General features: G+C 40.3%; 1 protein-coding gene across 3 annotated transcripts in view; it reads right to left on the bottom strand.

Moving 5' to 3' along the window:
* LOC136864335 (inactive phospholipase C-like protein 2) overlaps positions 1-15,135 on the bottom strand; it is a 786,053-nt gene that overhangs the window by 281,139 nt on the left and 489,779 nt on the right. For all 3 annotated transcript variants that reach the window (XM_067141176.2, XM_067141177.2, XM_067141178.2), the window contains exon 6: positions 8,432-8,495. In XM_067141176.2, the coding sequence (XP_066997277.1) occupies positions 8,432-8,495 (64 nt within the window). The remainder of the gene's footprint in view (positions 1-8,431; positions 8,496-15,135) is intronic.

The raw sequence follows: 15,135 nt of genomic DNA, 5'->3' as shown, positions 1-15,135 counted from the left end.
AGAGCAAATGCAACACCAAGAAGGAGTGGTCAGAACTTTATGCCAATTGCAGGGTAGACTGACGTCACTGAGGTATGCTCATGATGTGAAATGCGCCGCTGTGCTGCGCACGTAGCGAACGATAAATGGGACACGGCGTTGGCGAATGGCCCACTTCGTACCGTGATTTCTCAGCCGACAGTCATTGTAGAACGTGTTGTCGTGTGCCACAGGACACGTGTATAGCTAAGAATGCCAGGCCGCCGTCAACGGAGGCATTTCCAGCAGACAGACGACTTTACGAGGGGTATGGTGATCGAGCTGAGAAGGGCAGGTTGGTCGCTTCGTCAAATCGCAGCCGATACCCATAGGGATGTGTCCACGGTGCAGCGCCTGTGGCGAAGATGGTTGGCGCAGGGACATGTGGCACGTGCGAGGGGTCCAGGCGCAGCCCGAGTGACGTCAGCACGCGAGGATCGGCGCATCCGCCGCCAAGCGGTGGCAGCCCCGCACGCCACGTCAACCGCCATTCTTCAGCATGTGCAAGACACCCTGGCTGTTCCAATATCGACCAGAACAATTTCCCGTCGATTGGTTGAAGGAGGCCTGCACTCCCGGCGTCCGCTCAGAAGACTACCATTGACTCCACAGCATAGACGTGCACGCCTGGCATGGTGCCGAGCTAGAGCGACTTGGATGAGGGAATGGCGGAACGTCGTGTTCTCCGATGAGTCACGCTTCTGTTCTGTCAGTGATAGTCACCGCAGACGAGTGTGGCGTCGGCGTGGAGAAAGGTCAAATCCGGCAGTAACTGTGCAGCGCCCTACCGCTAGACAACGCGGCATCATGGTTTGGGGCGCTATTGCGTATGATTCCACGTCACCTCTAGTGCGTATTCAAGGCACGTTAAATGCCCACCGCTACGTGCAGCATGTGCTGCGGCCGGTGGCACTCCCGTACCTTCAGGGGCTTCCCAATGCTCTGTTTCAGCAGGATAATGCCCGCCCACACACTGCTCGCATCTCCCAACAGGCTCTACGAGGTGTACAGATGCTTCCGTGGCCAGCGTACTCTCCGGATCTCTCACCAATCGAACACGTGTGGGATCTCATTGGACGCCGTTTGCAAACTCTGCCCCAGCCTCGTAGGGACGACCAACTGTGGCAAATGGTTGACAGAGAATGGAGAACCATCCCTCAGGACACCATCCGCACTCTTATTGACTCTGTACCTCGACGTGTTTCTGCGTGCATCGCCGCTCGCGGTGGTCCTACATCCTACTGAGTCGATGCCGTGCGCATTGTGTAACCTGCATATCGGTTTGAAATAAACATCAATTATTCGTCCGTGCCGTCTCTGTTTTTTCCCCAACTTTCATCCCTTTCGAACCACTCCTTCTTGGTGTTGCATTTGCTCTGTCAGTCAGTGTACATACAGGTATATTGGCAACGTGACTAATGAATTGAGCAGAGGGGTACTCGACCCTGTCGAGACTCCATCAGGATTCAGAAAAGGAATAAAGAAAAGTGATAATATAATGGTAGCAAGAACAATAATGGATAAATACATGAGGAAGAAAAGAGGCAAGGTGTACAGTACATTGCAGCAATCGATTTAGAAAAAGCTTTGACTTCGGTGAGTAGACGGTCTGTCGTTTGAAAGTTGAGGCAGATCGAAATATCAGAGAAAATGGCAAGACCAATTGAAAATACGTATTCTGAATTTAAACGTTCTATCAAAGTGAATGATGATGTAGTCGTGGGGTAGGTATTTCCACAATTCGGTCTCATCACATCTTTACAGTAAACTGGCACCTATATTACTTCTATTGTTCCTTTACGATATATTCCAATCGAAAGGCTTCGAAATAGGAGCTTCTCCGTGTCTCGGGAACCAATATACTCCAGGCCTAATCTTCGCTGACGACGTCCTTCTACTCCCATTAACACCTGTCAAGATGCAAACTAGTACTAATGAGATAGAAAGCTATTGTAACGAGTGGAATTTAAAAGTGAATGCACCGAAAATGGTTTGTAAACGGGGTGACAAGATTTCAAAGGGTGAACAGTGATGGATGGGCAAGACGAAGTTAGAAGTTGTTAAGTAAATTGAATATCTAGGGACGAATATAAGCAGTAATATAAGACGGTCATAATAGATAAAAAGAGAAAAATCAAGATAGTATGTGCTTTGGCTAGTATAAAACTACGTGATGCCAAACATCAACTATAAAGTGCAGAATAATGTATTTAATTCAGTAGTTAAAGCTAAGTTATTGTCCATAGCAGAAACATGGGGAGTAGATCGTGGAGTTGTGAATTACATGTGGTTGTAAGCACATTTTCCAAAATAATTATGGTATTACCGAGTTGTACTGCAAATAGTGTAGTGAGAATGATATGTGAACTGATGTGTATACTGGCAGATATTGTGAAACGAATTGTTATGTACTGGTTGAGGAGATGATGGTCTAGGCAGAGCATATCAGCACCAAATGACACATCAAAATGAGGGCTACTGGGTGAATGGGGTGAAGAAGCTACCAGAAGATTGAGGAATGGGGTACCACTGGGAAATAAATTCATCAAGGAACTATGGGAGATTGTGTAAGAAGGTAGTCCAAAGAGTGAAACAATAAGGACAGAATGTAGTAATAATAACAGAACACTACTAACATTTTGTAAAAGTGAAACTATGAAATTAAAGACTGAAATATATAAAAATATGGAAATGAGAGGAATAACTTGGTGATTGATTGGAGTATACAAGAATAAATCCTTAAGAGGAAAAATAACAAAAATCAATGCATTTTATGCAACACACATACGGAAGTGGCACATCTGCTAAGAGGCTGTAAACATACGAGAAAAATCAGGAAGAAATATAGAGGGGAAGGAGATACAGTAGGTAAAACTGAAAACGAACCAGAACTTTACACACTTGCTAAGCTGTTAAATACAGAATGGGAAAAAACAGGAAAAACAGCAAAATTAAATAATATTATAAGATAAATATGGGAAAAGAAATCTAAATAAGGCGAAAACAGATAATGGACGTGTAGTTAATTAACTAGGTATCCTTGACTATATAACTTAGTTAAAGTCCAGAAAATAACTCAGAAGTCTAAGGTTGTCCAAATTTTAAAGATATGTGCAAATAATATTCATGTGCAAATAACATTCATGGGATATATACTGTAGTAGTAAATTATATTTGAGTTATTTCGTGATATTTTTTCATTGGAAAATGTTTGATGTTTACTAACTGCATGAAGTTCTTATGATTACAATAAATTAATACTCTCTACCCAGCCGGTGGCCATCCATGACTGTGAGAGGAGAGTAGGTATCCTGTTCATTCATTAAATATGAATGCTGAGCTTAATTGCCCTATCGCGTATGGTTCCTGAGAAAAGTGTAATTAGCAATTTAAAAATGTCACATTTAACAATGTAACGTTAGCTGAGAGCTGAGTCGGAGTGGCAGCCGTTCAAAATACATCTTTGTTCCACGAAAATGCACTTATCATACATTTTTGGATTCAGAGAAGCTTACTCTATTCAGAGCAGTGAAGAACTAAAATTTGTAATTTTTATGATTTTTTCAGGTCCAGTTATGCTTAAGCTAAATCTTTACACCACCTCATACGCCGAAATTTCATTGGTTAGTTGATTTTGTTAGAACAGAAGTTTACCTGACGACCATAGAATTATCTATTCCCTAAAATATAAAAACAAAATTTACTCGTACTTATTATCTAATGCTTGTCCGACTCCGTAGCTGAAAGGTCAGTCTTCGGATCAGGGGGTCCTGGATTTGATTACCGACCAGGCCCTGGATGTTTGGTTAATTCTTGTAACTCAGGAACTTGGAATTTGTGATCGCCTTGATACGCACCTTCATGTAGTGTACCCGTGATACTACACTACCAACCACAACAGAAACACGCAGTAGTTAATAAATACCTTTACATAAGCTTGACGTCAAGTGGGGCAACCGGTCGTATAACTGGGATCAATCTACTTTAGTGGTGACTCGAAATAAATGGAAAAATACCGTGGAAAATAAGAAGATCTAATTCTTCCTTCGATATGCACTTCGTCGGTTTATTTCATTTTAAAACGGTCGACATTAGAAGAAACATTAGACAACAGTTACATTGACCGCGTAAGGCTAAGAATAAAGAACATCATCATATCTCACCTGCAGTTCACGCACGCTCATTGTTTCCTCAGCTTAAAATTGTGACTGTTCAAAATTCGTTAACTGGGAAAAATATTTCTCCATGTGAGAAAATCCATAAGATGGTTGTTACATATCTACAGATATACTGTATATCCTAATTCGTACACTACAACAAAAAGTCTAGAAATAGAAAGAAAAGTATAGTGTCTTCATCTATATAGCTTAGTACCGGGCGGCTATGGTTTTTGTTATAGAAGATGGCGCCGTAATTGTTGCTTTATGAGTTGACTCGTCACACGATGCAGCTTTGTGCGGGAACAGTTTCGAATATATTGAGGTAGGCCTTGAAAGACGTCCTTGCAGACATTTGTTGTATTCCTCCTGATGTATGCACGTTTTGCCAAAACCCTCCCGCTCATTTGTCTCTCAGCTCGCTCCTTTCTCCCCAGTTCTGTTCTTCCGCAAAAACTACGATAAACCACTCATACTAATTAAATACTATAAAGAATATTTTTATCTTAATACGATTATTGACGTGAATAAACAATTTATTTTGATAAGAATTACGCGAACGATTTCAAAATATGGTTTTCAATTCTAACGTTCTTTACTGCGAACTATAAAATGAAGTACTTATTGAGAGCAGACAATTATATATCGTTGCCGACTTTTCTGTAGAGCTTTTGATACTCAACAAATCATCCTCACATACTTGGAGGTCTGTCGTTGACGATGCCCAAACGACCTCAAGAATGTAAGGTCCTCTCTGTAAAATATATAAATATGGGTATGTAAATGTCTTTAGATTTAGTTTAAGCATTGCAATTATTATTGGAGATTTTTTATTATTAATTTAAGATGTTTTAAATATGTGTATATAAACGCCTCTAGATTCAGTTTAAATTTGTAATTATTTTAGGAAATTAGTTTTATTTATATAAGGTGTATCTGTTTTATACAATCTTATATTAAATCATCTATAATTAGGTAAATAACCTGTTAATGATAAATTCATCCATCTATCTATAACAATATTGGTTTCAGCTCCTATAGCAAACCTATAAGTGCACTGGAAGAAATCAAGTAACAAGTTAAATTTAAATGGTGTGATTAGCAAAAGTTAAGGAAGAGCTCTCTTCATAGGAAAAAAAGTATCACAATTAAAACTTATAGCGACGTTCTAAAGCCAAATATGGCATTTCTTCCAGGTGGGACTACGTTCGTTACAGGTATAGACAGAGAAAGAATAATAGTTCTGTATTTGCCGCAAGGTAGAAGAGATTGTGGAGGACGTGAATCTATATCTAACAGAGGAGAGTGTGGGTAAAGAAAATGTTCGGAACAGTGACCGATGCCAGTTTCATTATGAAATGTCTTCACTGTCAACAGTATCTCACAGAGGAGAGAAAACTACTGCCAGTGTGTTGCAGTCTTTACATCACAATTAATAACTTTAAAGGACTATGTAATGTCACAATTTTATAGGTCAACGGCATATAGATCTAGAGTTCACAAGTGGCATAAGCAAATGGTTTATATTCTAAGCATATGGCTTTATCAGTGAGCGATAAATTAGTTAACACACTGTATATCTGTTGTCAGAAGACTCAAGGAATTTTCGGATCAAGTCTTTCAGAGAAATTTGAGCAACGTGTCCATGGAACGTTCATAAGGATGCAATTAAAAGTGCAAAATGACGAAAGAGCTTATGGAATGTTTCCTAACTTCAATCTTTGGTGAATAAATAAACGAGAAGAGCCTATTACTTTGTGACTTCTGGTAAGGCTATAAAGATCGTACTCTCTAGGTGCCATTTTCCGAACAAAGCACACTACACTATACGACCAGCCATCACAGAAACAAGCAGTAGTGAGTACATCACTCTATACAAGGTTGGCGTTAGGAAGGTCATCCGACACTAAAGCTCGACCAAATCCACGTCATGTACTAACCACAATAAATTGGAAAACAGGCCTTGGGGTAGAGGATACTGAGATTTTGCCTCACTGAGTTACCGAAATACCTTCTTAGACATTGAATGGGTGGGTGATAATTGAAATATCTCAAGAGGTCACACGTGTTTTGCATGGAAATGACTAATATCACCGTTTCTTGATGAGTAGTTTATGTTGTAAGCATATTTTCGTTCGGTTCTGAGGGTTCGAGGTCAAGTGCATCCCTTTAAGTGGAACACAAAGTTGCATGGTTTTAGCTATTGCAGTGGTAGACTAACACGTTAACTACAGTAGTTAAATCATTCTGTACACTCATACAATGAAGCACCTACAACTAGAGAGGGAAATTCTTATGTCAATGTTACCAACGTAAATAATGAAGCTGTATCTAGAAATTAATAGAAATCACAGCTTTCTCTGTCACTTGATTTTGGAAATTCGTACGTTTCAAGAGAATCATGTGAACAATGGATTAATTTTAATTGAAGATTAGTAAACATAAGGAACATATTACTGGACCGAGCTTTTCAATAAAAGGTACGTCAATTTAATACGGGAATTTTAAATAGTGAAAACTTACCATTTTTGGGGTTCCAACTTCTCTTAATGCCCTTTCGCTATTTAAATAATTTTCTGGTTAATTTTTAACGAGAAAGGTGAAGCTAAAGTAAAAATGCCGTAGGTTACCTTCGTACGACATCAAGAGATACGAAGCTTCTCTCATAGCGAAAAACTGGGAAGAAACCAAGTCCAAGTTACGCTGGTAAACCTCGTTCTCAACATGAAACCCCATCATGGTTCTTAGTTCAGGATGACCACACTAGTCTTTATCACACTACCCTCCCACTCCCACCACTCACCTCTTGGTCAGAAGTCATGAGGTCTAATATCACAAAACAGCATTTAGGGTAAAGTTCTATTCTTCATAAATTACTTGGAATACCTGGGACAGTTTGTTGCTCCTCATGTCTGTAAAGATGGATCACCCTTAAAATACACATGAAGATAAATATATTCTTTACATATAGTTCAGGTAACTAAGGACTTGAAATTCCTAAGTCCCATATTTAAAAAAAGAACTGACGCCTGTAGGAGGGAAGTAATGTCTTCCACGCCGACAGTGGGATACCAAAGAACTAGTACTGGGGAGGTAATGGCCGAGGTACATTTTACTAGTGTGAAAATGGGAAATCACAGAAAGTCATCTTCCATGTTGTCGACACCCATCATCTCCCGAATGCTGATACCGGGAAGCTCACTCACTCAGAAAGCTATGTTTTATGAGGTGCTCGAATTTGAAGAGGCCTAAGGAATATTTCATTTTCACCCCCTACGAGGTCTTTCTTTCACCGATACCTTCAAACTTTTAAGGATCGGACCTCGTTCTTTCCCTTCTCAGTAGTGTTATTGATTTTACGTTGCACCGACTCAAACAGGTCTTAAGGCGGCAACGGATAGGAAGCGACCGCAGACGCAGCATTTGTCTGGTGTGAAAATGGGAAAACACGGAAAATTATTTTTAAGACTGCCAACATAAATCGAACCCATCATCTTCCGAATGTAAGCTCCCCGCTACGTGACACTAAACGCGCAACCAACTCACTCGGTAACATAAAGAAGGAATGATTGCCTGGATGTATTTCCTTTAAAGCAACAGTCACCACCACCACCACCACCACCACCACCACCTTATCCAGAGAGGATAAGAAGAATCTCCTAAGCATACTACGATACTTACCCAAAGAACACGGACAGTTTTTCGCTAACATTTGTGACCGAGCATTAGGTACGTTTATACTAGTTTATATTTGTCATGGGAATGGTTAGACCTATTGTACAATATTTCATTTGAATTTGGTATAAGATTCATTTATGGATTCATTTATGTCACTATTTGCGGAATAACTACGTGGACTGGGCCCATTTCCAAAGCTTCATTTTTTACGTGAGATGTGCACACCACGTATTCTGTAGAAGTATTTGAGTTGTGAAATACACTTTCTGGTTCTGAAGTTCAAGAGAATGAAATGTTCTGCTCTATTCATATATTGTGGAACATATGAATTCCCTTTTTCTAATATCTCGAAATATTCATTTTGACATTCAGCTTCTTTGGAATGTCAAGTTTGCAATAATTGCATTCCAGCGAAGTGTCATAATGACTTATTTGTTACGTACCGAAAATATAGTCCTGTATGATCCAGGATTAAGATATGAGACTCGTAAAAAACTTACGACTGCAACGACTAATGAACATGATGATATTTTTTCCACTCTGTTGCTAAATACGGTAAATGAGATTATTTAACTCACCCCTTGTTCTCCCTCGAGGAAGAGTTGCAGATCTTCGCATGTTAGGTAATCCTTGTTCGCGAACCTGAAACAAAATATTTATGGCTCAAGCTGTAGGAAATTGAAGGTACTGATATTTATTTGTAGTGCTGTAATTGACAAAAATGCAAGATTTGAAAGGAAAAACAGGAAAACAAGACAGATTCTTGTACACTCTGTCACGCTCTCTTGAACTAGGAAACTAGTGTCAGCTGGCTTTCGTAGAGAAGAGAAGAGAATCTTGATAATCTGGCTACTTGGAAAGACAGTAACATCGAATAATTTCAAATCGTCATTGTTTTGACAGCATTTCCTATGCGCATTTCTGATTGATTTTGTGTTTCTTGACATCAATGGATTCAGAACTTAAAACTTGCATCGATCAGTAATACTTACGGAGTGAAAAAATGACATTTTAATGAGGTTTTAGGGGGAATAAAAATCTCTTAATATGATAAATCAAATATCAAAGCACGAGGCTACTCCTACGCGACATCTGCAGTAGAACGTACTTTAGATTCAATGTAGTTTATAATCAAGTTTACTTCTTCTGAATACAGTACAGAGAGAAAGCAAATCTATAGGGAAGTATTTGTCATACTCATTCTTCAAATATATTTTAAAACGCGTTCACTGTTGAGGTTTCACTAGAATTGTTGAAATGTCATTTCTGTTATGTTACATTGTTGAGGTCTGCGATTACTTTGGTTTTCCTTGAAAGTCATGTACAGAGGTGTAAAAATTCCATACTTTGGTGCGTACATCATTTTAAAAAGGAAGTTATGTTTTATGCAATATTACTTTCAAATAAACGTAGTGTGAACATAGTGTGAAATATCTCGTATGCGGTTAGCTTGAAAGTATGTGGTAACTCACAGATATGTCTTATGGCGATGATGGGATAGGAAAGGCCTAGGAAGTGGAAGGAAGCGGCCGTGGCCTTAATGAAGGTACAGCCCCGGCATTTGCCTGGTGTGGAAATGGGAAACCACGGAAAACCATCTTCAGGACTGCCTACAGTCGGGCTCGAACCCACTATCTCCCGATTACTGGATATTGGCCGCACTTAAAAATGTATACTATAGTGTAGCATATCGTTACTAAAGTAATATTGTCCAAACATTTTATGGAATATTGCAAAAGTTTACTTTTAATAAAATCATTCTGTGTTTTATCTAGACAAAAACCAATTATTACACTAAGAATAATATCTTCCATTTCCTGAAAAACACGCTTTTGCACATAGGAGAAGTTGTCAAACCAGCGATTATACGGTATAATAATGTGAATAAGGAATATAAAGGAAATCATTCTACTTTATACGCCTCTTAATCAAAATAATTTTCAGCATTCAAACTGAAAAACAAAAGAACTTAATAAAATTTCCACTAATAAAAAATAAATTTGAACATTTGATTATCACGGAATAAATAATGCAAACGTGGTATGCCCCTTTAGAAATGCACAGGTAGTGCCTGAAATATGTCTTTGATGTTGAATGTCATTCCATGTTTAAGTACACCGACTAACAAAGGGTTTGGTATAGTAGAATAGCGAGGCGTGTCATCATAACTGCGTGTGAGTGCGCTCGGAGATATGAACCTTGGCGACAGAAATTGTAATCAATGTAAGTGTTGAGTTGATAGCTTGCATCGGTATAAGTCTAATAATGTCCATCCCAGGTTCAGGTTGTTGTGATGTTCCAAAGAAAAATATAAAGTATACCAGATTTCCTTTCTTTAGGAGTTCGTTTTCCCATTGATAGTCAACTTTCTTAAATGCCAGCTTTTATACTTTCACACGTGATAAAGAATGGATATATTTTGGGCAGTATCACACACATAGAAGCAAAATTGCAGCAACTCTTCCATTGTTGGGCAGAGTCGCTCAGACGGTTCAAGCACTGTCTTTCTGAGCACAATTGGGCAAGTTCGACCCTGGCTCAGTCAAGTTGTATTTGAAGGTGGTCAAATACGTTATCTCAATGTCGATACATTTACCGGCACGTAAAGGAACTCCCGTTGGACAAAATTCTGTCACCTCGGCGTCACCAAAATCCGTAAAGATAGTTTGTGGGACATAAAATCAATAAGATTATTATTATCATTAGTATTATTAATAGTAGTAGTATTAGTGGTAATAGTAGTAGTAGGCCTAGTAGTAGTAATAATAATGTTATTTGTTTTACGTCCCACTAACTACTCCTTTAAGGCTTTCGGAGACGCCGAGGTGCCGGAATTTAGTCCCGCAGGAGTTCTTTTACGTGCCAGTAAATCTACCGACACGAGGCTGACGTATTTGAGCACCTTCAAATACCACCGGACTGAGTCAGGATCGAACCTGCCAAGTTGGGGTCAGAAGGCCAGCGCCTTATCCGTCTGAACCACTCAGCCCCGCAGGCCTAGTTGTACGACAAGTAAAAATCCCAATGAGAAAGTTAAACATCGGTCAGAATTCCTGCCCACCAAGGGAAGTGGATTTTCACTCGAATAATAATAATAATAATAATAATAATAATAATAATAATAATAATAATAATAATAATAATAATAATAATAATAATGAACCTCCGTGGCTCAGGCGGCTGCGCGCCGCCCTCTCACCGCTGGATTCCTTGGTTGAAATCCTGGTCACTCCATGTCAGATTTGTGCTGGACAAAGCGGAGGCGGGAGAGATTTTTCTCCGGGTAATCTCGTTTTCCTTGTGATATTTCATTCCAGCAACACTCTCAATATCATTTCATTTCATCTGTCATTCATTAATCATAATGCGGTTAGGGGCGCTCAGCTGAGAGCTTGCTTCCGGGAGATAATGTGTTCGAACCCCACTGTCGGCAGCCCTGAAGATGGTTTTCCGTGATTTCCAATTTTCACATCAGGCAAATGCTGGGGCTGTACCTTAGCTCCCTTTCCTTCAATAGGCCTTTCCTATCCTATCGTCGCCATAAGACGTATCTGTGTCGGTGCGACGTGAAGCAAATAGCATTAATCATTGCACCAGACGAGTGCGACAGGCTTCGGCACCCGGCACAATTCCTATCCTTACCGCTAGATGGGGCTTTATCCATTCCATTTCTGACCCGGTCGACGGACTGGAAACAGGCTGTGGATTTTCATTTTCAATAATAATAATAATAATAATAATAATAATAATAATAATAATAATAATAATAATAATAATAATAATAATAATAGCAATTCTGCTTGAGTAATTTCAAGCCCCATAGTAAGAATTCCAATCTCCATGGAGCAGTTACTGAAGTGGATTTGATTTCTACACCACTCCACTCGTCATCACGAGACTAATACAGCTAGAAGGGAAACAAAAAGCTCTTCATAGGAAGTACCCTGATGTGCAAGAGGATCCCCACATCGACAAGTATGCGTTACACGTATAGCTGACCCATTCTACCCACCGACTGAAAAGGGTAAGTACATTCACGATCAGATTATAGCCGCTCGGAACTACCAGAAATGTATCTTAGAGAATTCAACTATTTCATCAGGTAAGAGTGAGGTAAGTAAGTGTCCTCATCCTGAGGTGGTGCAGCTCTTTCCAGGCGCACCTCCAGTGGAGGTGAGATGCACATACCAGGCCTCATGCCAGTCTTGAGAATCGAACCCAGGTCCCCGAGGATGGCAGCTAAAAGTGCTAACAGTTACGCTACGAAGGCGGACATTGCATCAGGTAACTGCCCCCGTTGCTCCAGATCAATAGAATCTAAAAACATATATATTGACGTCTCACCGACACAGATACGTCTTACGTCGACGATGGAATAGGAAAGGGCTAGGAGCGGAAAGGAAACGACCGTGGCCTTCGTTAAAGTACATAATTTGCCTGGTGTGAAAATAGAAAACCACGGAAAATCATCTTCAGGGTTGCCGACAGTATGGTCCGAACCCAGTATGTCTCGAATGCAAGTTGACAGCTACGTGCTCCAAACCACTCAGCTAGGGTTTCCACATCTAGCGAATTAAGATTACAAATCTGAACGTCAGAGGTGAACAATCGTAAGTGGCATTGCACTAACGTTACAGGAGATCAGAAACAAGCTGAGGAGGGCATTTTGCTATCTTTAAGGCAGGTTGAATGGACAGTTCGGACCATGTAGGCTATCTAAGAGCCAATACGGTAAGAAGTACGGTGGACGGCATAAAGTTGAACAGTTGTGCGCGATCACTTACGATTTTCTCCTTGCACATACGATAGTATCACATAGCTTATTTTCATTCTTGCGAAACAATAGTGTACCCCCAAAAAGACACGGCCAAGACTAGTCGCATACGATAAAAACCTCAAAATCGTCGTTTTTGCGTCTACGATAGCTTAATTCTGACGTCCAGGAATATCGACACGACCAAACATCAAAATTCATCTATCAGAAATTTGTCCCGCAATTTTAACTTTTTCCAACATCCTCTAACTATTGCAAATACACAACAGAAGCTGTGCTATAAAACTTAAGCTACGAACTCGTTTGGAACAGAGATGTTATAGTAGATGTCACCTTCAACAACAACAGACAAGACATCGTCTTTCTTGATAGGGCTAGGAAGATTACATTTCTCGTAAACATTGCCTGTCCAAACACTTGCAACCTGCAGACAACAGTAGCAACTAAAATATCAAAGTACACGGAATTGGCAATAAAAAACATCCACGTGGAAACTTCACTCTTTAACGACCCTTCCAATAATTCTACGACGAAGCGTACTGGTGTCATTCCCAAGCTTCTGCACAGTTCTTTTACCACACTCAATATACGTCTATCCACTCGTACAGGGTGAACTAGTGACTACATTACAAACTTTCAGAGACGATAGCGGGAATCACTATCAGTAATTTGTGTAGAGGAACTTATATCCGGTAATGTAGTTATGTAGTAATGTAGTTTGGTAGTTATGAGCTTTCATATTATCACTTTCTGGGACACTTTTCTCAATCATAACTCTTACTAACAAGATAAAAAGGAGAAGAGAGTAGCTGTGGGACTTTGAATAACAAATTAATTTTACATTCTTCATTTTTTATATATGCGCCTTGACGTTGCCGTAGTAGCGTTTGTATGGTCCAAATTTCATACCTGTATGTCTAACAGTTCATGAGAAATGCATCTACCTTTATAAAAATATAATGTCGAAAGGAGGTGATTTAAAGATAAAACTTAAGATTAAAACATACAACAGCTTGAAGAGAAACGCAGCGCTTTTAAATATACACACTCATGTTCATAAAAACCGGAACACCTTGAAGGACTAGAGATAGGATGTTTATATTCACAGGACATGTGCAATAGTATGTTCTGAAAAAATAATTAATATTTGAACCATGTCGGCCCTCAGGTTCAAGGTCCACGTAGATATCTCGGCGCACCACCGCCGATTGGTAAAATGAGACAGCGGCTCTCGTTGTCGCTATAAACCGAAGATAATGGATCAGTGTTACTTGAGCAGATGTTCAGGATGCCTCGCAGACTTATGCGAGAACCATACCGTCAAATGGGTGAGTTTGAAAGAGGGTGCATTATTGGCATGAGAGAACGTGATTCATCCATCCGGGAAATTGCTGCTCGTATGGGACGAAGTGTGTCGGAAGTGCAACGGGTGTGTACAGAAGGCCATAGAATACGACGAGATGGGTCTGGTCGCACCACCCAGACCACCCCTCGAGAAGATCGACACCTCATCCGAATGGCATTGCAGGAGAGAACTGTGTCGTCCTCGGTTCTGGTGCAACAGTGAAACAGTGTAACATATCATACACTATCATTAGTGACAGTCCGTCGCCATTTATTACGGTCTGGGTTACCGGCGCGTCGTCCACATATCCGCTTACAAGATTCCTTTCTGACATACGTAGGATTCCACCGACGTACGCGCGATGTTCTCTTTCTTCGAATAACGAAGACACAGTTTCATTTTGGCAACCTTTATAGTTCGTGAACCATGGGCAACTGCTGAGTGATGTAGTAAGTGGATTTGAGAGTCGGAATGCCAGTTGCTATGAAATACGAGTGGACACATCGGACATGTTTCAAGGACTGTGCCTGACCTGGTTACTCATCTATGAAGAAATTCCCAACGCAATCTGAACACTGTACAGCGTGATAAAAACTCATTCCCATAAACATCCTTCATATGATGGTAAATATCGGCTCTGCTAACCATAAACTGAATAACCGACGCTGGGCAATTCTGGACGAATTCATTCCAAAACCGCCCCTAGTCAATTTTTGCTATCGCACGTACAAAGAGGACACAAAAACCTTCCGTCGATACAAGATATCTTTCTGACATACGTAGGATTCCACCGACGTACGCGCGATGTTCTCTTTCTTCGAATAACGAAGTCACAGTTTCATTTTGCCAACCTTTATAGTTCGTGAACCATGGGCAACTGCTGAGTGATGTAGTAAGTGGATTTGAGAGTCGGAATGCCAGTTGCTATGAAATACGAGTGGACACATCGGACATGTTTCAAGTCGTGGCCCTCCTTGTACTCAGACGGCTAGGATTATACAGCCCGTCGGAGGTTCCTAACCCGTCAGAGGAGAGATTCTCTCCAGGACTAGTCGTAAATAGGGTAGCATTCTTCTTCACATAACTTTCTATGAGTACGCTCAGAACGTTTTAGGCAAGCCTCGGGTCTATGCGAGTGATGGAGTCCCACATCCATTCGACAG

This window comes from Anabrus simplex, chromosome 2 (assembly GCF_040414725.1).
Source record: "Anabrus simplex isolate iqAnaSimp1 chromosome 2, ASM4041472v1, whole genome shotgun sequence".
In the NCBI taxonomy this organism is placed as follows: domain Eukaryota; kingdom Metazoa; phylum Arthropoda; class Insecta; order Orthoptera; family Tettigoniidae; genus Anabrus; species Anabrus simplex.
This window is presented reverse-complemented; position numbering and strand designations above follow the sequence as displayed.